Here is a 15,910-nt window from a genome sequence, read left to right as displayed (position 1 = left end):
ATATAAAAATAAACATATGAAAATTCATATATATTTCAAATTTCTCAATACAAATAAAATCATTCATCGACATGAAGATATAGATCATCGTGAGGTGGAAAAGAGGCCTTCATCCCTGCCACATCCTCCACTTTAGGGAAAAAAAATTTCTCTTATTCCCACCCCGTGGAGAAAATAAATGGGAAATTTCTATTCCATTGAGGAGAATTTATACTATATATCAGATATAGAACAATCAAGCAATTAAAAGAGAGATGAATATCAATTCGTGAAAGATGATTGGCCTTAAGAAATAAATATTTAGAACTTGGTATTTTTTAATTGGTCTAATATTATAACTTGATATACAGTAAAACCTCTATATAGGAATACGTTTGGGACCGGACAATTTGTATAACAATTGGGAGGTTATTCTTATATAGAGTTTGGTACCAAAAAAAAAACAACACTTAAAGTTTATAAATTTAACAACAATAAGAACTCTCTAATTTTTATTATTCAAAAAGTAATTATGCAACGTTGTTTGACACATTGATTTAGTTTTTATGTTCGCGATTACATCTTTAAGCTTGCGGGTACTTAATAACTCACTCGCATGAACACTTTCTTGCTTAAAGTATAAGTGACCTGCTGCTCACTTGGATGGTCAAGAAATTCATTAATATCCATTACATTATAATAGTGAAGTTCTTTAATCTGTGCCCCCAAGTTTCCCATCACTCTTTTATGTTCCTCTTCAATTTCCTTGTCAACTTGTCCTTCATCAGCATCAAAAGTCTTAATTTTACAATGCTTAAAACAATTAGCAATTGTTTGTGGCTTCACATCAATTGACCATGCAGCAACTGCATTTACAATTCCATCAAGGATACTTATCTTTGCTGGTTCCAAAACACGATCTTATATTCTTTTCAAAAGTTGGCGATTAAATCGTTGGCGGTAGTAACCTTTGAAATTTCTAATAATACCCGCATCACATGGTTGGATTTTGGAAGTGCTATTTGGTGGCAAGAACATCACACTTGTATGACGAAGTAGAGGAAAATTCTCTTTTTTTCCATGTGCAGTACAATTATCCAAGATAAGTAAAACATTCCTATCTATACGATTGTCAAACCACTGAAGCCATTCATTAAAAATTAAAAATGTCATCCATGCATTTGAATTTGCTCGATACTTGCAGTTGAGACTATCACAATTAATATTCTTGAAGCATCTTGGATTTAAAAACTTACCGATGACCCAAAGCGGAAGTTTGTCAGACCCATCAGCATTGCAACAAATAGCAATTGTAATCCTCGCCCAATACCTAACTGACACCTCACCTCTCCTTTCTCTCTCCCATCTCTCCCTTGCTCTCTCCCAAACCTATCCTTTTTTCGGTCACATGCTGCTACTTCCGTCGGAATAAGATCGATCTCGCGAATAATGCTGGTGGATCGGCAACTCGTGATGTTGTTATTCGCCGTTGAATCTGCTTGTTTGGTTGGATTTTGGATATCGTCATCTGCTACTTGATCGTCTTCTTCGTACATTTCTAATGGAGGAGTGGACTGATGTGCCGGGATCGGCGACGGCGAGTGAATCTAACTCGATCCACTTCATCTCTGTCGCTTCAAAGATCATCCTCTCTCTAGCTTCCTCCGACGCCGTTGAGTCTCACCGGAGATTATCTTTTGTGCATCTTCGAGAACCACCACCGCTGCAATCGCATTTCTCCGGTGGTTCTATGAGTGGATACAATTTTTAACTTTACAATTAAAAGGAACACAACTTTCTACAAGAATCTGACCATGATGAAGTTAATTTATTAACACAAGAGGAATTAAAAGTAACAGAATGAACTTTTGCTTCAGATTTCAACTAATTCAAGTGGAAAATTTTAATAAAGCAATAATAATGATAGATTTTGTATCAGATGATGAGAACAAATTTCCTTTTCTTAAAAGTTTGGTCTGAAAAAGCTCTTAACGAATGGTAGAGTAAAGGTAAATAAATGGAGAATCTAGGAAAAGTGGTGGTGGTGGTCGGGGGTGGCGGCGGAGGAGGATGTGGTGGTGTTGAAGTGGAGAGATTTGGAAATGGAGTCACCGCCAGAGTCTCAGTCCATGGGAGTGTGTTGGAACGGAGAAGACGATGAAGAGGTATAGGAGAGAGAGAGAAGTAGTGAGGTGTCAGTTGGTTAGTGGGTGAAGTTTAGAATTTTAAAAATATTAATAAATTATAATATAAGATAAATAAAAGGACAAAATTACCCTTCAGATGTTTTGACTTTGACCACCACCTCAGCTTTTTTAACACCGTTAGTCTTTTTGGACCCTGTTTGCTAACGGAATCAATCTCAAGGTACCCGTTTGTAAACTTTTAAACCACATAGTATATGATTGAAAATGTCCCAAACCACAAGGTTTATTTTTGTACTTTTCCCTAAAAAATATAATATATTAACTTTAGTTATATTATTATATTTATTTATAAAAAGATTATTTTATCCGTATTATATCTAAGAGTTCTACAGAATTTAAATTAATCCTTAAAATCTCTCTAATTCTCTGCATATCTATATCTATATCTATATATAATATAAAACAGTAACGATGGAGCTGAGGTGTCACTCCCTCTTTTTTACTGATAAAAAATATAATATAAAATATAATATATTAACTTGAGTTATATTATTATATTTATTTATAAAAAGATTATTTTATCTGTACTATATCTAAGAGTTCTACAGAATTTAAATTAATCCCTAAAATCTCTTTAATTCTCTGCATATCTATATCTAAAAGTTCTACATAATTTAAATTAATCCCTAAAATCTCTCTAATTTTCTGTATATCTATATCTAAAAGTTCTGCATAATTTAAATTAATCCCTAAAATCCCTCTAATTCTCTGCATATATATATTCTATATATAATATAAAACAGTAACGATGGAGCTGAGGTGTCACTTCCTCCTTTTTTTACTAATAAAAAATATAATATATTAACTTTAGTTATATTATTATATTTATTTATAAAAAGATTATTTTATCCGTACTATATCTAAGAGTTCTACAGAATTTAAATTAATCTCTAAAATCTCTCTAATTCTCTGCATATCTATATCTAAAAGTTCTACATAATTTAAATTAGTCCCTAAAATCTCTCTATTTCTTTGCATATCTATATATAATATAAAACAGTAACGATGAGGCTGAGGTGTCATTTTCTCCTTTATTATATCATTAATTGTAATTATTAATTATATTTTTGTTAATATTTATATATTAAGATGAATCCGTGAATCGCACGGGTCAAAAACTAGTTCTTGCTTAAAGTATAAGTGACCTGCTGCTCACTTGGATGGTCAAGAAATTCATTAATATCCATTACATTATAATAGTGAAGTTCTTTAATCTGTGCCCTCAAGTTTCCCATCACTCTTTTATGTTCCTCTTCAATTTCCTTGTCAACTTGTCCTTCATCAACATCAAAAGTCTTAATTTTACAATGCTTAAAACAATTAGCAATTGTTTGTGGCTTCACATCAATTGACCATGCAGCAACTGCATTTACAATTCCATCAAGGATACTTATCTTTGCTGGTTCCAAAACACGATCTCAAGGCGACTAGGCCCATTTTCATCAAGTAAGCCCATTAAGACTTGAGCCTAGTGGAATTTTCGGCCCACTAATGTGAGATGAAAAACCCTAACAAACACATCTTCTATGCATCATTTTGCACATATATAAACTGAATCGCCGTTCTCATTCTTATTCCCTCCTATCTTCTCAATAGCTCTGCTAAACCCTAGATAGAGGTAAATCTCAACCAACCATGGCGGAAAGAGGAGGAGGTGAAAGAGGTGCTTTTCGCCGCGGATTCGGCGGTGCTCGTGGTGACCGTGGTGGCAGAGGCCGCCGTCGCGCACGTCGTGATGAGGAGGAGAAATGGGTTCCAGTGACTAAGCTCGGTCGATTGGTGAAAGAGGGAAAAATCAGAAGCTTAGAGCAAATCTATCTTCATTCTCTCCCAATCAAAGAGCACCAGATCATCGACACTCTTGTTGGCCCATCACTCAAGGATGAGGTCATGAAAATCACCCCTGTCCAGAAACAAACCCGTGCCGGACAACGTACCCGGTTCAAGGCCTTTGTCGTCGTCGGCGACACTAATGGTCATGTCGGATTGGGAGTCAAATGCTCCAAAGAAGTTGCTACTGCCATTCGTGGTGCAATCATATTGGCTAAGCTGTCTGTGATCCCTGTTAGGAGAGGTTATTGGGGTAACAAGATCGGGAAGCCACATACAGTCCCGTGTAAGGTGACTGGAAAGTGTGGATCCGTGACAGTGAGAATGGTGCCGGCTCCTCGTGGTGCTGGAATCGTTGCTGCCCGTGTCCCTAAGAAGGTCCTTCAGTTTGCTGGAATTGATGATGTCTTCACTTCCTCAAGAGGCTCCACCAAGACACTTGGAAACTTCGTCAAGGTTTGTCTAACAAATTATGTTTTTTTTTTTGCTAGTTATGTAGTCTAATTTTACTCCTTTTCAATATTTGTTATTATGGTTTTGTACAGCTTTTCTGAATGTTTTTAGGTTAAAACGATTCTGTTTGATTACCAGATCCATACCATAGCTTGATATTGTACTGCTCTGTTCGTGTATGTTTTTAGGTTAAAACGATTCTGTTTGATTACCAGATCAATACCATAGCTTGATATTGTACTGATCTGTTCGGGTCCTTGAGATTTTGATTTTCGTTTGTTGTGTTTGGTCCTTGAAAATTGTTTAGGATGAACCTCTGTCCCGAGTGATTTAGGACTACCATGTAAAGTATATTTTATGTTAGCCACTTCTATAACTGATTCAATTATAAATTTAGGTTTTGATAATGACATGAAATAGGGAAAGCTGATCACTTGCTAGTTGTGTTTGTACTGATACAATTTCAAAGGACTCTTGACAAATTTATGCAACAAACTATTTGGTCAGTAAACTACTGTTATTTGACATGGTTTTTGATAGCATGATTGAGGATCTTTTGGTCCTGGCTTCCTTCCACTTCTTTAATGTTTCCATGTTCATTTACCATTAGTATTCATTCAAAGAAGATTTGAAACTTTGAAACTCCTAATAATTCACAGGACACAAATTTATGCTACAAACTGTTTGGGCAGTAAATTACTGTGGGTTGACATGATTTTTGATGGTACTGTTGAAGTTATTTTATTTTTGGTGTTCTGTCTGTTTATTATGAGTTTCCGCTTCTTTAAATGTTTCCATGTTCATTTATCTATACTGTTCATTCAAAGGATTGTTGGATCCTTTGAATGAATAGTTTGTTGTTTTGTTGTCGAGAAGAAATTGATTTTGACTGAATTCACTTTCGTAGTTTGGTGTGCCCTTTTGAATTAGTAATAGATATATCTGCATTGAACACATCAAGGATGCTCTTTACTGTAGTGAAGAGTAGTACTGTCAATATCTGACACGACAACACAATTACAGAGACAATCCGCATGACTCAATTATCATTTTTGTATCCTTGATAACCTTTGCAATCTTGTGTGTATATTGATCCCATAACACGATGATGACACTAAATTTTGACACTCAGTGAAAAGATTTGCTATGTTTTTGCAATTGCTGTTAATTGATTCAGCTCACTTACATTTTTGTGTGAAATGCAGGCTACATTTGACTGCCTGCTCAAAACCTATGGTTTCTTGACTCCTGACTTCTGGAGAGAAACCCGTTTCACCAAGTCACCATTCCAAGAGTACACTGATCTATTGGGGAAACCAACAAAAGTCTTAATTGAAGATGCTGAGAGAGTTGATGCTTGATGAGGATGCCATCTTTTACTCAGTTCCAAATGGTGAAAATATAGGGTTAAGAGTTTGGTTTTTGATTATGCAGTAGGTTCCTTAAGACTAAGCATGCTGCCATTTTGTTATATGAGGATTTTCTTGCAGATTTTTGGATTCTGTATGCACTTTCTTTTCTTTCTATCAATTTGGAATTGCATCAAAATTCATGTTTTTATTTAATTGTTGCGGTTTTTTATGGGTTCACACCATAGATGCAGACTCCTGTGTGTGATATTAAGCTATTCACTGACATTGGTGTGGTATGAAGAATGATGATATGTCAACTAAGCGCCATGTTTGTGCATATTGAGACATTCTACAGTGATCTCTGACCACATTGTTTTGGGACTACTTGGATGCTGCCATGCCATCATCATTTGTGCGTGGCATCATCTCAATGGTCTTAGGCTAGTCTTGTCTTGTACCATAGTAAAAGTGATTGGTTTGGAACCATAGTAGAAACTTCTGTACGGGTCTTCTGTTATGGCTAGCATTGTGGGTGTGAGCTATATGTTTTTTTAAGCCATAAAAGGATTTAGTGAAACTGCATTCGTATTTGATGTGGTGCTTAACTAATACACAATTCATGCAATTTTTTAACACATTAATCGAAATATGAAGTTAATTCATACTATATAGAATCTCGTGGTTTTAGGATGCGTGTGTGTGTGTATCGGAAAAACACAGTAGAAATATGAAGTTAATTCATACTATATAGAATCTCGTGGTTTTAGGATGCGTGTGTGTGTGTATTGGAAAAACACAGTAGTAATCTAGTAGATTCAGTTATTTTTGGCTCTCAGTCATTCTTTATGTCTACTCATGGTTCAGTCTTTCACCCCAACACAAGTTCTTTTAGGATCGAGTCTTTCACCCCAACATAAGTTCTTTTAGAATCTGGTCTTTCACCCCAACACAATTTCTTTTAAGATCGGGTCAATCAGGAATATTAACATGGGTCTTAATGACCAAGTGAATTTAGTCATTCACCGTTAGATTTAGGCTTATTAAATCTAAACCGCATGATGTTTTGAATTTCCATGTGATCAAAACCGTGGGTCAATATAGGTTTATTAGTATTAGCTTTTGCTTGGTTCATCTTGAAATCATATTAGCAAGTCTGCTTTGTTATTAATTGTAACAATTTGGCCATTATTAAGCCCGCTGTGAAATCAACACATTAGCAAGTCTTGCTAATACTAATTGGAACAATCTGGCTCAAATTCAGTGTTCTTTAGAATGGTTGCATATTGAAATGTTCCTTAAATTATCCATTAAAAAAATGTTTCCTTCAATACAGAATGTTCATTACAAAAAAAAAAAAAAGTACCCTCAGTGTTTCTGATTAACTAAGGTGCCAAACTGTCAATTAATTAAAGTGACAAAACATCAAATGAGGTGTATCATTCTGTTTTTTTAATCATCCATTCCCAAATTATACGGGCAAAAGAAAAACAAATTGACAAATTCAATAGAGGCATAAAATTCACATTTCACCCCTTGACAAAGGGTTTAGAACCACAGGTTCCAGACAAGATAAAGCAACACGTGGCACTAATCCATTGGATAAAACATTAATGAAGATAAGGAAATGGATGATAGTCTCCAAATCACAATCCTATTATCATTTCTCACTTGGTATGTAAAAATTCAGATATCAAATAACACATCACAGAGAGAGAAGCAAACTGAAATTGCAGAGATGGCATCAATGACCATGACAGCCTCATTCCTAGCTGGTTCAACAATTACCAAACAACCCTTGACAGCTCCACGAAGAGGTCTGATCGTGGCTAAAGCCTCAAATGGAGAAAGGGTGAATGTGGAGATGAAGAACAAGGAAGAAGAAAGTGTTAATGGAAGGAGGGATTTGGTGTTTGCAGCAGCAGCAGCTGCTGCTGCAATTTCATTTGGAAAAGTTGCAATGGCTGATGATGAGCCGCAGAGAGGGTCACCAGAAGCTAAGAAGAAGTATGGTCCTATTTGTGTTACAATGCCTACTGCTCGCATTTGTCGCAAGTGAGATTCATTTTCAATGATCTGTATTTATTTAGATTGATTATGTAAAAGTTGTGAACTTTCTTGTACTCCTTTTAATTGGGGAATTCTCTGCTCTGCTTTCTCTATCTTCTGTTCATTCTCTGGTTATTCTTTAACGAATGCACAAATTTTAAGTAGATGTTCCTCTCCAAATTTTCAAATAAATTTGGGGTATGGTTTCTTGTATATATTACTGTTACTACGACTCTTTAACTTTAAAGCCTCAAATACATGAGGAGGGGGGCAAAACTCTAAACAAATCCGTTGTTCTATAATTCAATCAAAGGTACAAAATTTAACATGAAGAGTACAAATCTTGCCAACTCCCAAGTCTCAGTTCTGGGGAAGGATCAAAGACTCAAAGGACTTTTAGAGATTTATAATGTGTGTTTTGTCACTCCGAATTTTACTTTGGAGGTTGGATCAAACAAATTAGATTTATGCTTATTTCAGTTCTTACTCTACTCTAGAACTTATTACAGAGCCTGATTATTGGTTATGCAAATAATACACCTGAACAATCAAATGAGCGATGAATGGGAGATGAATGAACATATACATCGGTGTATTGCATCGGGGTATGTGGTATACAGTTTTGATCACATGCACCTTAATGGGCACGTAGAATTTGCTCATTCACCGTTAGATCTAGGCTTATTAGAATCCTAAGGTGGAAATTCAAAACATAAGTCTATATCTAACGGTGAATGAGCAAATTCACTTCTCGTGCATGTGAAAATTCCTGATGTGATATAATACTGTAGATTTGAAATGGTATCGCTTTAAGCATAGTTAGATTACTTATAAATAAAGTTCAAGTGGTAAATGTCATTTTTATGTAAAAAAATGTAAGAACTTGCAAATTTGGTCTAGATTTTTAAGCTTTATCTATTAAAAATAGACACGACGCACTTACACGATCAACACATAATCAATGTTTCATTTTCGGATTAACACGTAAATTTTTAGATTGTGTTAAAATTCACATGCTAACCTGAATATGACACGAGTAAATTCACTTTTATTAATGAAGATAATAAAATTACAATTATTACTTTCAAACACAACTATATTTATTATAACCACATCATATAACCCATCAACATGATATTAGCGGACTTTTAGAGTTTGATGTTAATATATTAATCCAAAAATAACATAAAATATTTAAAAATAGTACAATGTCTTTTATATTTTTTTATCAATTACTATTAATATACTTACATACTACATGTAACCTACAATATGAAATCAACGCTAACCCGATTAGATGTTAAACGCTAACCCGATTAGATTAACATGATTTTGAATTAAGTAAGAATCGACTCATTTTGACACTAATCCGGAAGTAACACCAACATAATTAATAATTGACACCTCTAGCTTAAGATTCTAATCCCAAAGTTCACAAGAACATCCTCCTGTATATTATTTCCTGCACCAAAGGTTCACTTTTACAGCTAACATGTCCAGAAATTTTAAACAGCCATGAATTATAAAAATAATTGACAATCATACTCGGTTCTTTCTCCTTTACCCAATAAAAATGAATTCTTCATAAACTCGTCCAGGCACTATAACAGAAAAATTGCCAATAGATACATCCTTTGATACTGAAAAATTGTTCTTCATACATGGTTGCAACACCATAAATGTAGTATGAAAGGATCAGAAACATTATTTTCTATCAAACTCAAGCAAAAATACACTAGTGGGAACAGTTAGCAAAAACCCAACGTTTCAATACAACTCAAACTGGTTTTCCTACATTTTCAAACGAAAACTATGAACGGTCACTGAGGCTGCTGCTCATGAGAGATTTCCGAGGAAGCTTCTGCATCCGATTAACATAAGAATTGTCACTTGCTGCCAAGATTGTTCAAGCTGAAAGAAATACTGAAATGTATTTTATTTTAGGAGAAATAACCAGAAAATATTTTAACACAAATGGAATTTGAACACATCTGTTCTTGAGTAAATTCGAAGGCAAAACTGCAATACAATATGTATCATCGTGACCTATTGACAGACACAGGCTGATACGTAGCTGTTACCGAGCAGTAACTGTGTAGAGGGATAAAGTCCTTATTCACCTTAGCCATCTCTGTTTGTCAGAGGATAGAGTAACATATGCAAGATCTTGCACCTCATTCGCCTTTCCCGTTTTCCTGGGCAGCAACGTAATTACGAATGACTTCAATAGCTAATTGATGAGCTGTCTTGTTCTGCAACTTTGCAAGATCATCTATTTTGTTATACGTTTCCTTATCAGCGAAGAGCCTCAAGTTGTATTTAGGTGGTGCAGACACTACTCCTTTCCAGTTGTCAACCCATTCTTGAAGTTTCTCAAATCCCTAAATAAGGCAATTGGAAAACACTTCAAATTACATGAACAATAATTTAGAGTGGAACACGAACAATATGGAGTAAAACTACATTCACAGCCCCTGAACTATAAAGCTACAAACCTTATGGCCCCTAACCTTCATCTTATCTTGAACTTTACATTTCGTTAACATTAAAGTCCAAACCAACCATAATCCATTAAAAACTTAACAAAATGATGAGGATAAAATAGGTATTTGACCATAATGTTTAATGACATGGATTAAAAAAAGTCAATAACAAAGTCACAAGTGTCCGCATATTTTGTTAGCTTCTTTTTTCACAGATCTTTTTTTGCTTTGGACCTTAATGTTACTCGATGAAAAGTTCAAGGATTTTTATGTTAAGAAATGAAGCTTAGGGATCATTAATGTTTAGGGGCCATGAATGTATTTTAACAAATATAGACAAAAAGAACTGTGTGATTACATAATATAGCAATTTCTAAGCTCACCATGCGTGTTGAGAAGCTGCCGAATGATTCTTTTGATTCTCGTTTTCTTTTCCAATGATAAAACAGGGGTTCAAGAACTTTTTCAAGGTCATGAATCTTAACCTTATTCATGAAGGTACTTGCCAATGCAGTTTGATTGGGTGTTCCCCCAAGCCAAATCTGTTTTAGAAAATGAAAACTGCATCATACTTCTTTCTATAACATGTATATTAAAGAGAAAAGAGGAAAGAAGATAAGTTGTCCTTCCTATACCTGATAGCTATTGGGACCATCACCGACAAATCCAAGTTCAGCCATGTATGGTCTGGCACAACCATTGGGACAGCCTGTGACCCTTATTACCACGGATTCGCTGTACTTCAGACCAACCTGAAACCACAAGTTGAATTCAGTTGATAACAGTCAAGGTCCCAATTTGTCTGAAATCCTCCTCACCTAGTATATCTATCAAATTAATCGTGGATACACAATCTTTTGAAAAGTTATTACCTTCTCAAATACAGCTCTAACCCGCTTGATGAGGTCAGGTATTCCCCGCTCAGCTTCAGTTATTGCTAATGGGCAAAGTGGTAAAGCTGGACATGCCATTGCTGTTAAATTGAGGGGGTCTACATACTTGGGTTGCTGTTCATACACGATGCTAATCAATCTCAAAACTAAAAAATATAGGGGAAACAAAAACACGAAGAAAGAATACAAAATGGAAGGACAAAACAAAAATGAACTTGACCAAATAAATGCTACAATAACTATCAAGAACATCAAATCAGAAGTTCAGTAAGAGAATATGATCAACAAAAGAAGAATCCAATGCCTAAATACGAACAGCTAATTCCTACAATTCCATCCAAAGTTCCGAAGAAACAACCATAAAAAAAAAAAAAGGGCGGCCCGGTCGCATTACGCGTCCCCGCTGAGTGAGGGTCCGGGGAGGGGTCCCACCACAAGGGTGTATTGGGGGCAAGCCTTCCCTTGCCAATTTAATTGGCAAGAGGCCGCTCCTAAGACTCGAACCCGTGACCTCTGGTCACACGACAACAACGTTTTACCGTTGCGCCAAGGCTCGCCCTCTCGAAGAAACAACCATCTTCAAGAAAAATAGGGCAACACAATGCAACAACAAGGAGATTCAGATAAATATGAAAGTCACAAGTTGTTTCAGAAGTTATACTTTTGAAAGAAAAAACTTCAGCTAATAGATTTTCATAAACCAATTTTCTAATGACCCTGTTTCCAACACTCAATGAGAAGTTCAACAATATAGATCATCTCATCAACTATTCTAACACTTTGCAGATTATGACACTTTGAAGACAAATGTTGAGGCAAAATATAGATACGAGATTTACCAGCAATCCAGCCTGTGCAAGAGCTGCGGTTATGGGGCGCTTCCATGCTTTGCGAATACCACACAAGATAATGTTCTGATTTGGTGTGAGACGCACATCTATATTGTACTTCTCTATTACTTCCCTCAGTGTTTTCTTCATTTTTCCTCCAATTCGACCGCTCTCAACATGAAGCCCACAGAACAAACCACCATCACCCTGCCAATATTCCATATAATTATTACTCAAATACTAAAAGAAGGGATAAAGAGGCAGGAAAAAACAGGGCAGCGGATGAAAGGAAAAAACAGGGCAGCGGATGAAAGGATGAAACTTAATGTCTATGCCCCAAGAAATTGGGGCCTATTGGACAGCAATGAATCAGAGAAAAAAATATATCATTTGTTGGAATGTTAAACCAACCTGCTCGTGCCAACCCAAATAACTTTTGAATTCCCACTCAGGTAACTCACGGCAAGGCTCAAATTTCCTTCCATAATATTGCTCAACAACACTTCTAAACTTCTCAATCCCCCACGAGCTGATCAAGTATTTCATTCTACTATACTTGCGATCATCTCTCCTCCCATTTTCTCTCTGTGTAACAACAATAGCTTTCACTGCATATAAAATGTCTTCTTTTGGTACATAACCCAATGGTTCAGCCAAACGAGGAAAGGTGCTCTCCTGTCTATGTGTTCTTCCCATGCCACCACCAACCTGAAGTAGAAATTATAAGAAACTGATAATTTAATGCACATGTGAAAAGGTGATTACGGTTAAGCGATAGGTTGATCTTACATATAAGTTGAAACCTTGAGGCTCTCCATCAGCATCAGTAACCACAGCAACACCAATATCATTTGTGAGAATATCCACAGAGTTATCTGTTGGCACAGTGACTGCAATTTTAAATTTCCTAGGCAAGAATTGGGTTCCATAAATGGGCTCTGCTGAGTCGGGGAAATTTGTTCCATGAGAATTATCATTCCGAGCCTTCACTACCTCAGGAGGTTCTGCTGACATGAATTTCTCCCCATCCACCCACATATCATAGTAGAAACCGGATTGGGGAGTTAGCAATGCAGCAATATCCTCAGCAGTTTTCTGCGCAAACTGATAATCTTTTCTCGCAAAAGGAGCAGCAGGAGCCAAAACATTCCTATTGAGATCACCACATGCACCAAGAGTTGAACCCATGCTATGAATGATCCTACTCATAACAGTCTTAAGGTCCTTCTTTAAAACACCATGGAGCTGAAATGTTTGCCTGGTTGTCAAACGGAGTGTTTTAATTCCAAATTCATCAGCAAGATCATCCATGGTCAAGTACAATTTGTTTGAGACATATCCACAAGGGTTCTTAGTACGAAGCATAAATGAATAGGATTTTCCGCCTCTTTCATCTCTGTTATACTGCTGATAGCTCCCGTGGAACTTGATCAATTGGATAGCAGACTCGTTGATGTTTGGGGCCTCTGTCAGCAACTCCTCATTGAGCGGGTACCTGATGAAGTTGCTGTGTTCTTTGATTATTTCAACCTTACTCCGCTTAATCTCCGTCTCAGGCTTCACTGGCTGCCAACAAAATTTACACACTGTCAAATGAAATGTAGCCAAAAGATTTCCATCACCGCCAAAAAAAAAGACTTCAGAAGTGTAGGACAGCATTCTTCCTACCCAAGAATGTACTCCATTACCCGGATCCCAAAAGCAAAAACAATTACTCTATAATGAATCGGTCCAACATATTTAAAACCAGTGCGCGAGATTCGAAACAGTAGCAAACCAACTCCCTCCACACTAAAATTTCACTACTACCAACTATGAATCAATCGATCAATCAAGGAATTAACAGTCGCAGTGTAGTTCATTTGATTGCTAATGAAACTGAGATTTCTCATTGATTAAATAACACCATTTCCATTCAAACAGAAAGACAGCATCAAATACAATATCAATGGAAGCAGACTAAGAGGACACATGTCGTTCCGCCCACTAAACACTAAACAAAATGCACAGAAATCTGACACAAACAGAAATGGAGAAAATCTCACCGTGGAAACAGCTCGTATAAGCGAAGGTCTGGAAGAAGAAGGAGCAGAAAACACATTAACATGCCTGGTTAAAGCAAGCGAATTCGAAGACCTCAAACCAGTAAAGCTGCGCAATTGGATCTTAGTTTCTTTCAACACCGCAGCGTCCGTAGCTCGAAACGACGACGTCGTCATGTTCTCTGAAAAACCCCAAGACAACAAGAACCTAGGGTTTGCGAGCAACACTGTGAGGTAGAGAAGAAGAAGAGCAGATATTCGATATGATAAAGAAGAGAGACACTGAAAACGAACTCTGTTTTTGGGTATTTATTTATCTGCTAATGCTTCTATGCTAAATTGCGCCGGGTCACGTGACTGACACGCGTACCATTTATTTACACGCGGCTAAAGCCACGCGCCGTCAGATTCTTCCACGGGTACAGCTGAAGGTGAGGTGGGTGAAGGAGGCGCGTGGAGGAAAGCGAGTGGGCTTGTGTGAAGCACTTGACAAGCCCAAATTGGATTTTGTGGTTCAATGAACGTGGACAGGATTTTTTTAGTGTGGAGGCTGCTAGCTGCTGATTATAAAATAGGAAGAGCATTGTTAATATGCATGAAGGTTCATTGTAGTATATTGAAGTTTCCTACGTGGCTGTACTTGATTTGTAGATACTTGTCGTATAGTCAAAAGTGGACTAATTTTTTTATTTTATTTTTTGCAAAAAAGGTGGACCACTTTTTTAAAGAAAGGAAAGTTTGAATACGAATCTGAGTCCAGCGATAAATAACTGCGGTATCTCTTTCCGTAACCAAATGCCACTTTTGTATAACACATGAGGTTGTTTGATTATTATTATTTTCAGAAAAAAACTATTTTAAGTACTTGATAATATGTATTATTATTGGTTGGTTGATCAGTAACTGAACAAGTGAATTTAGTCAGTCATCATTAGATCTAAACTGATAAAATAGTGTTCGACAGAGGGTTAAAAACAGTAGTTGATAACCGTTGTTCAAAACAAAGCCGTTGGGATTATTTATGTTCTCGTAATAGAGAATCCGTCTTGATTTTCTCTGATTAGTTTGACTCTTTTTTTTGCTCTTTAGTGATTTTTAATCGTCTGGCCGGTTAGACCGCCTAGACGACGATGAACAAAATCTTTTTATTATTAACTTTTTTTTGCTTTAGTATAATTCATTTTTTAATATTGTCATATGATTATTTATGAATTGTGTTCATTATTTTCGGATATTTTGATTTAATTGTGTTTTCTACTTGTTTTCATGATATGATTTAAGATTTTAAAGACATTGTTTTATAATTTTTGATGAATTATACAATTTATGAATATTATATTTTATTTGTTTGAGTTGTTTTAATGATATTATTGTTGAAATATTGATGATTATATATTTTTAAGAATATATATTAGAAATATACGATGTTTTTCTATATTAATTAATTTTATATTATTATTTTAAGATAAATATAAGACATATTTTAATTGGATTTATATAACAAGGGTTGATTAACAAAAAATGGTGCAATTTTAATGGTACAATTTTACAGTTAGGGATAAAATTGCACCATTTTAGATGTTAGAGGTAAAATTACTCCTAACTGTAAACGCCAGAGGTATTTTTGCACCTTATCCCTTTATTTTATTTTATTTTCATATATGCTTGTAGCTATACTTTCTAAGTAATTGATTAGCTACAAAGATGCGGACGTAGAAAGAGATCTTGATTCCAAAAATCTACTTTAGGATACTTGATTACGTTTTCAGGGGAGCACTTTCATGGCAATCAAAGT

At 35.8% G+C, this 15,910-nt stretch overlaps 3 protein-coding genes across 6 annotated transcripts; 2 read left to right on the top strand and 1 right to left on the bottom strand.

Moving 5' to 3' along the window:
• The first annotated feature begins 3,730 nt into the window (after positions 1-3,730).
• LOC136223234 (small ribosomal subunit protein uS5w-like) lies at positions 3,731-6,027 on the top strand. The gene is made up of 2 exons (XM_066011131.1): positions 3,731-4,472; positions 5,675-6,027. The coding sequence occupies exons 1-2, from the start codon at positions 3,822-3,824 to the stop codon at positions 5,828-5,830; spliced, it is 807 nt and encodes a 268-aa protein (XP_065867203.1). The 5' UTR covers positions 3,731-3,821; the 3' UTR covers positions 5,831-6,027.
• Positions 6,028-7,430: 1,403 nt separating this feature from the next.
• Positions 7,431-7,980, top strand: LOC136223242 (photosystem II 5 kDa protein, chloroplastic). Its single transcript, XM_066011144.1, has one exon. It carries the CDS (start codon positions 7,446-7,448, stop codon positions 7,875-7,877), a length of 432 nt encoding a protein of 143 aa, XP_065867216.1. The 5' UTR covers positions 7,431-7,445; the 3' UTR covers positions 7,878-7,980.
• Positions 7,981-9,426: 1,446 nt separating this feature from the next.
• On the bottom strand, positions 9,427-14,408 carry LOC136223217 (sulfite reductase [ferredoxin], chloroplastic). 4 transcript variants are annotated; one of them, XR_010685860.1, is made up of 9 exons: positions 14,119-14,408; positions 12,863-13,639; positions 12,485-12,781; positions 12,083-12,280; positions 11,223-11,357; positions 10,986-11,102; positions 10,734-10,892; positions 9,988-10,248; positions 9,427-9,790 (listed from the first exon to the last, which is right to left on the bottom strand). XR_010685860.1 is itself a non-coding variant. In XM_066011110.1 (8 exons), the coding sequence occupies exons 1-8, from the start codon at positions 14,290-14,292 to the stop codon at positions 10,042-10,044; spliced, it is 2,064 nt and encodes a 687-aa protein (XP_065867182.1). In that variant the 5' UTR covers positions 14,293-14,408; the 3' UTR covers positions 9,427-10,041. The 4 variants fall into 4 exon arrangements, 1 of the variants encoding a protein (XP_065867182.1); XR_010685861.1 differs by having other exon boundaries at positions 9,427-9,778; XR_010685862.1 differs by having other exon boundaries at positions 9,427-9,728.
• Positions 14,409-15,910: the final 1,502 nt, after the last annotated feature.

This window comes from Euphorbia lathyris, chromosome 1 (assembly GCF_963576675.1).
Source record: "Euphorbia lathyris chromosome 1, ddEupLath1.1, whole genome shotgun sequence".
NCBI lineage: Eukaryota > Viridiplantae > Streptophyta > Magnoliopsida > Malpighiales > Euphorbiaceae > Euphorbia > Euphorbia lathyris.
This window is presented reverse-complemented; position numbering and strand designations above follow the sequence as displayed.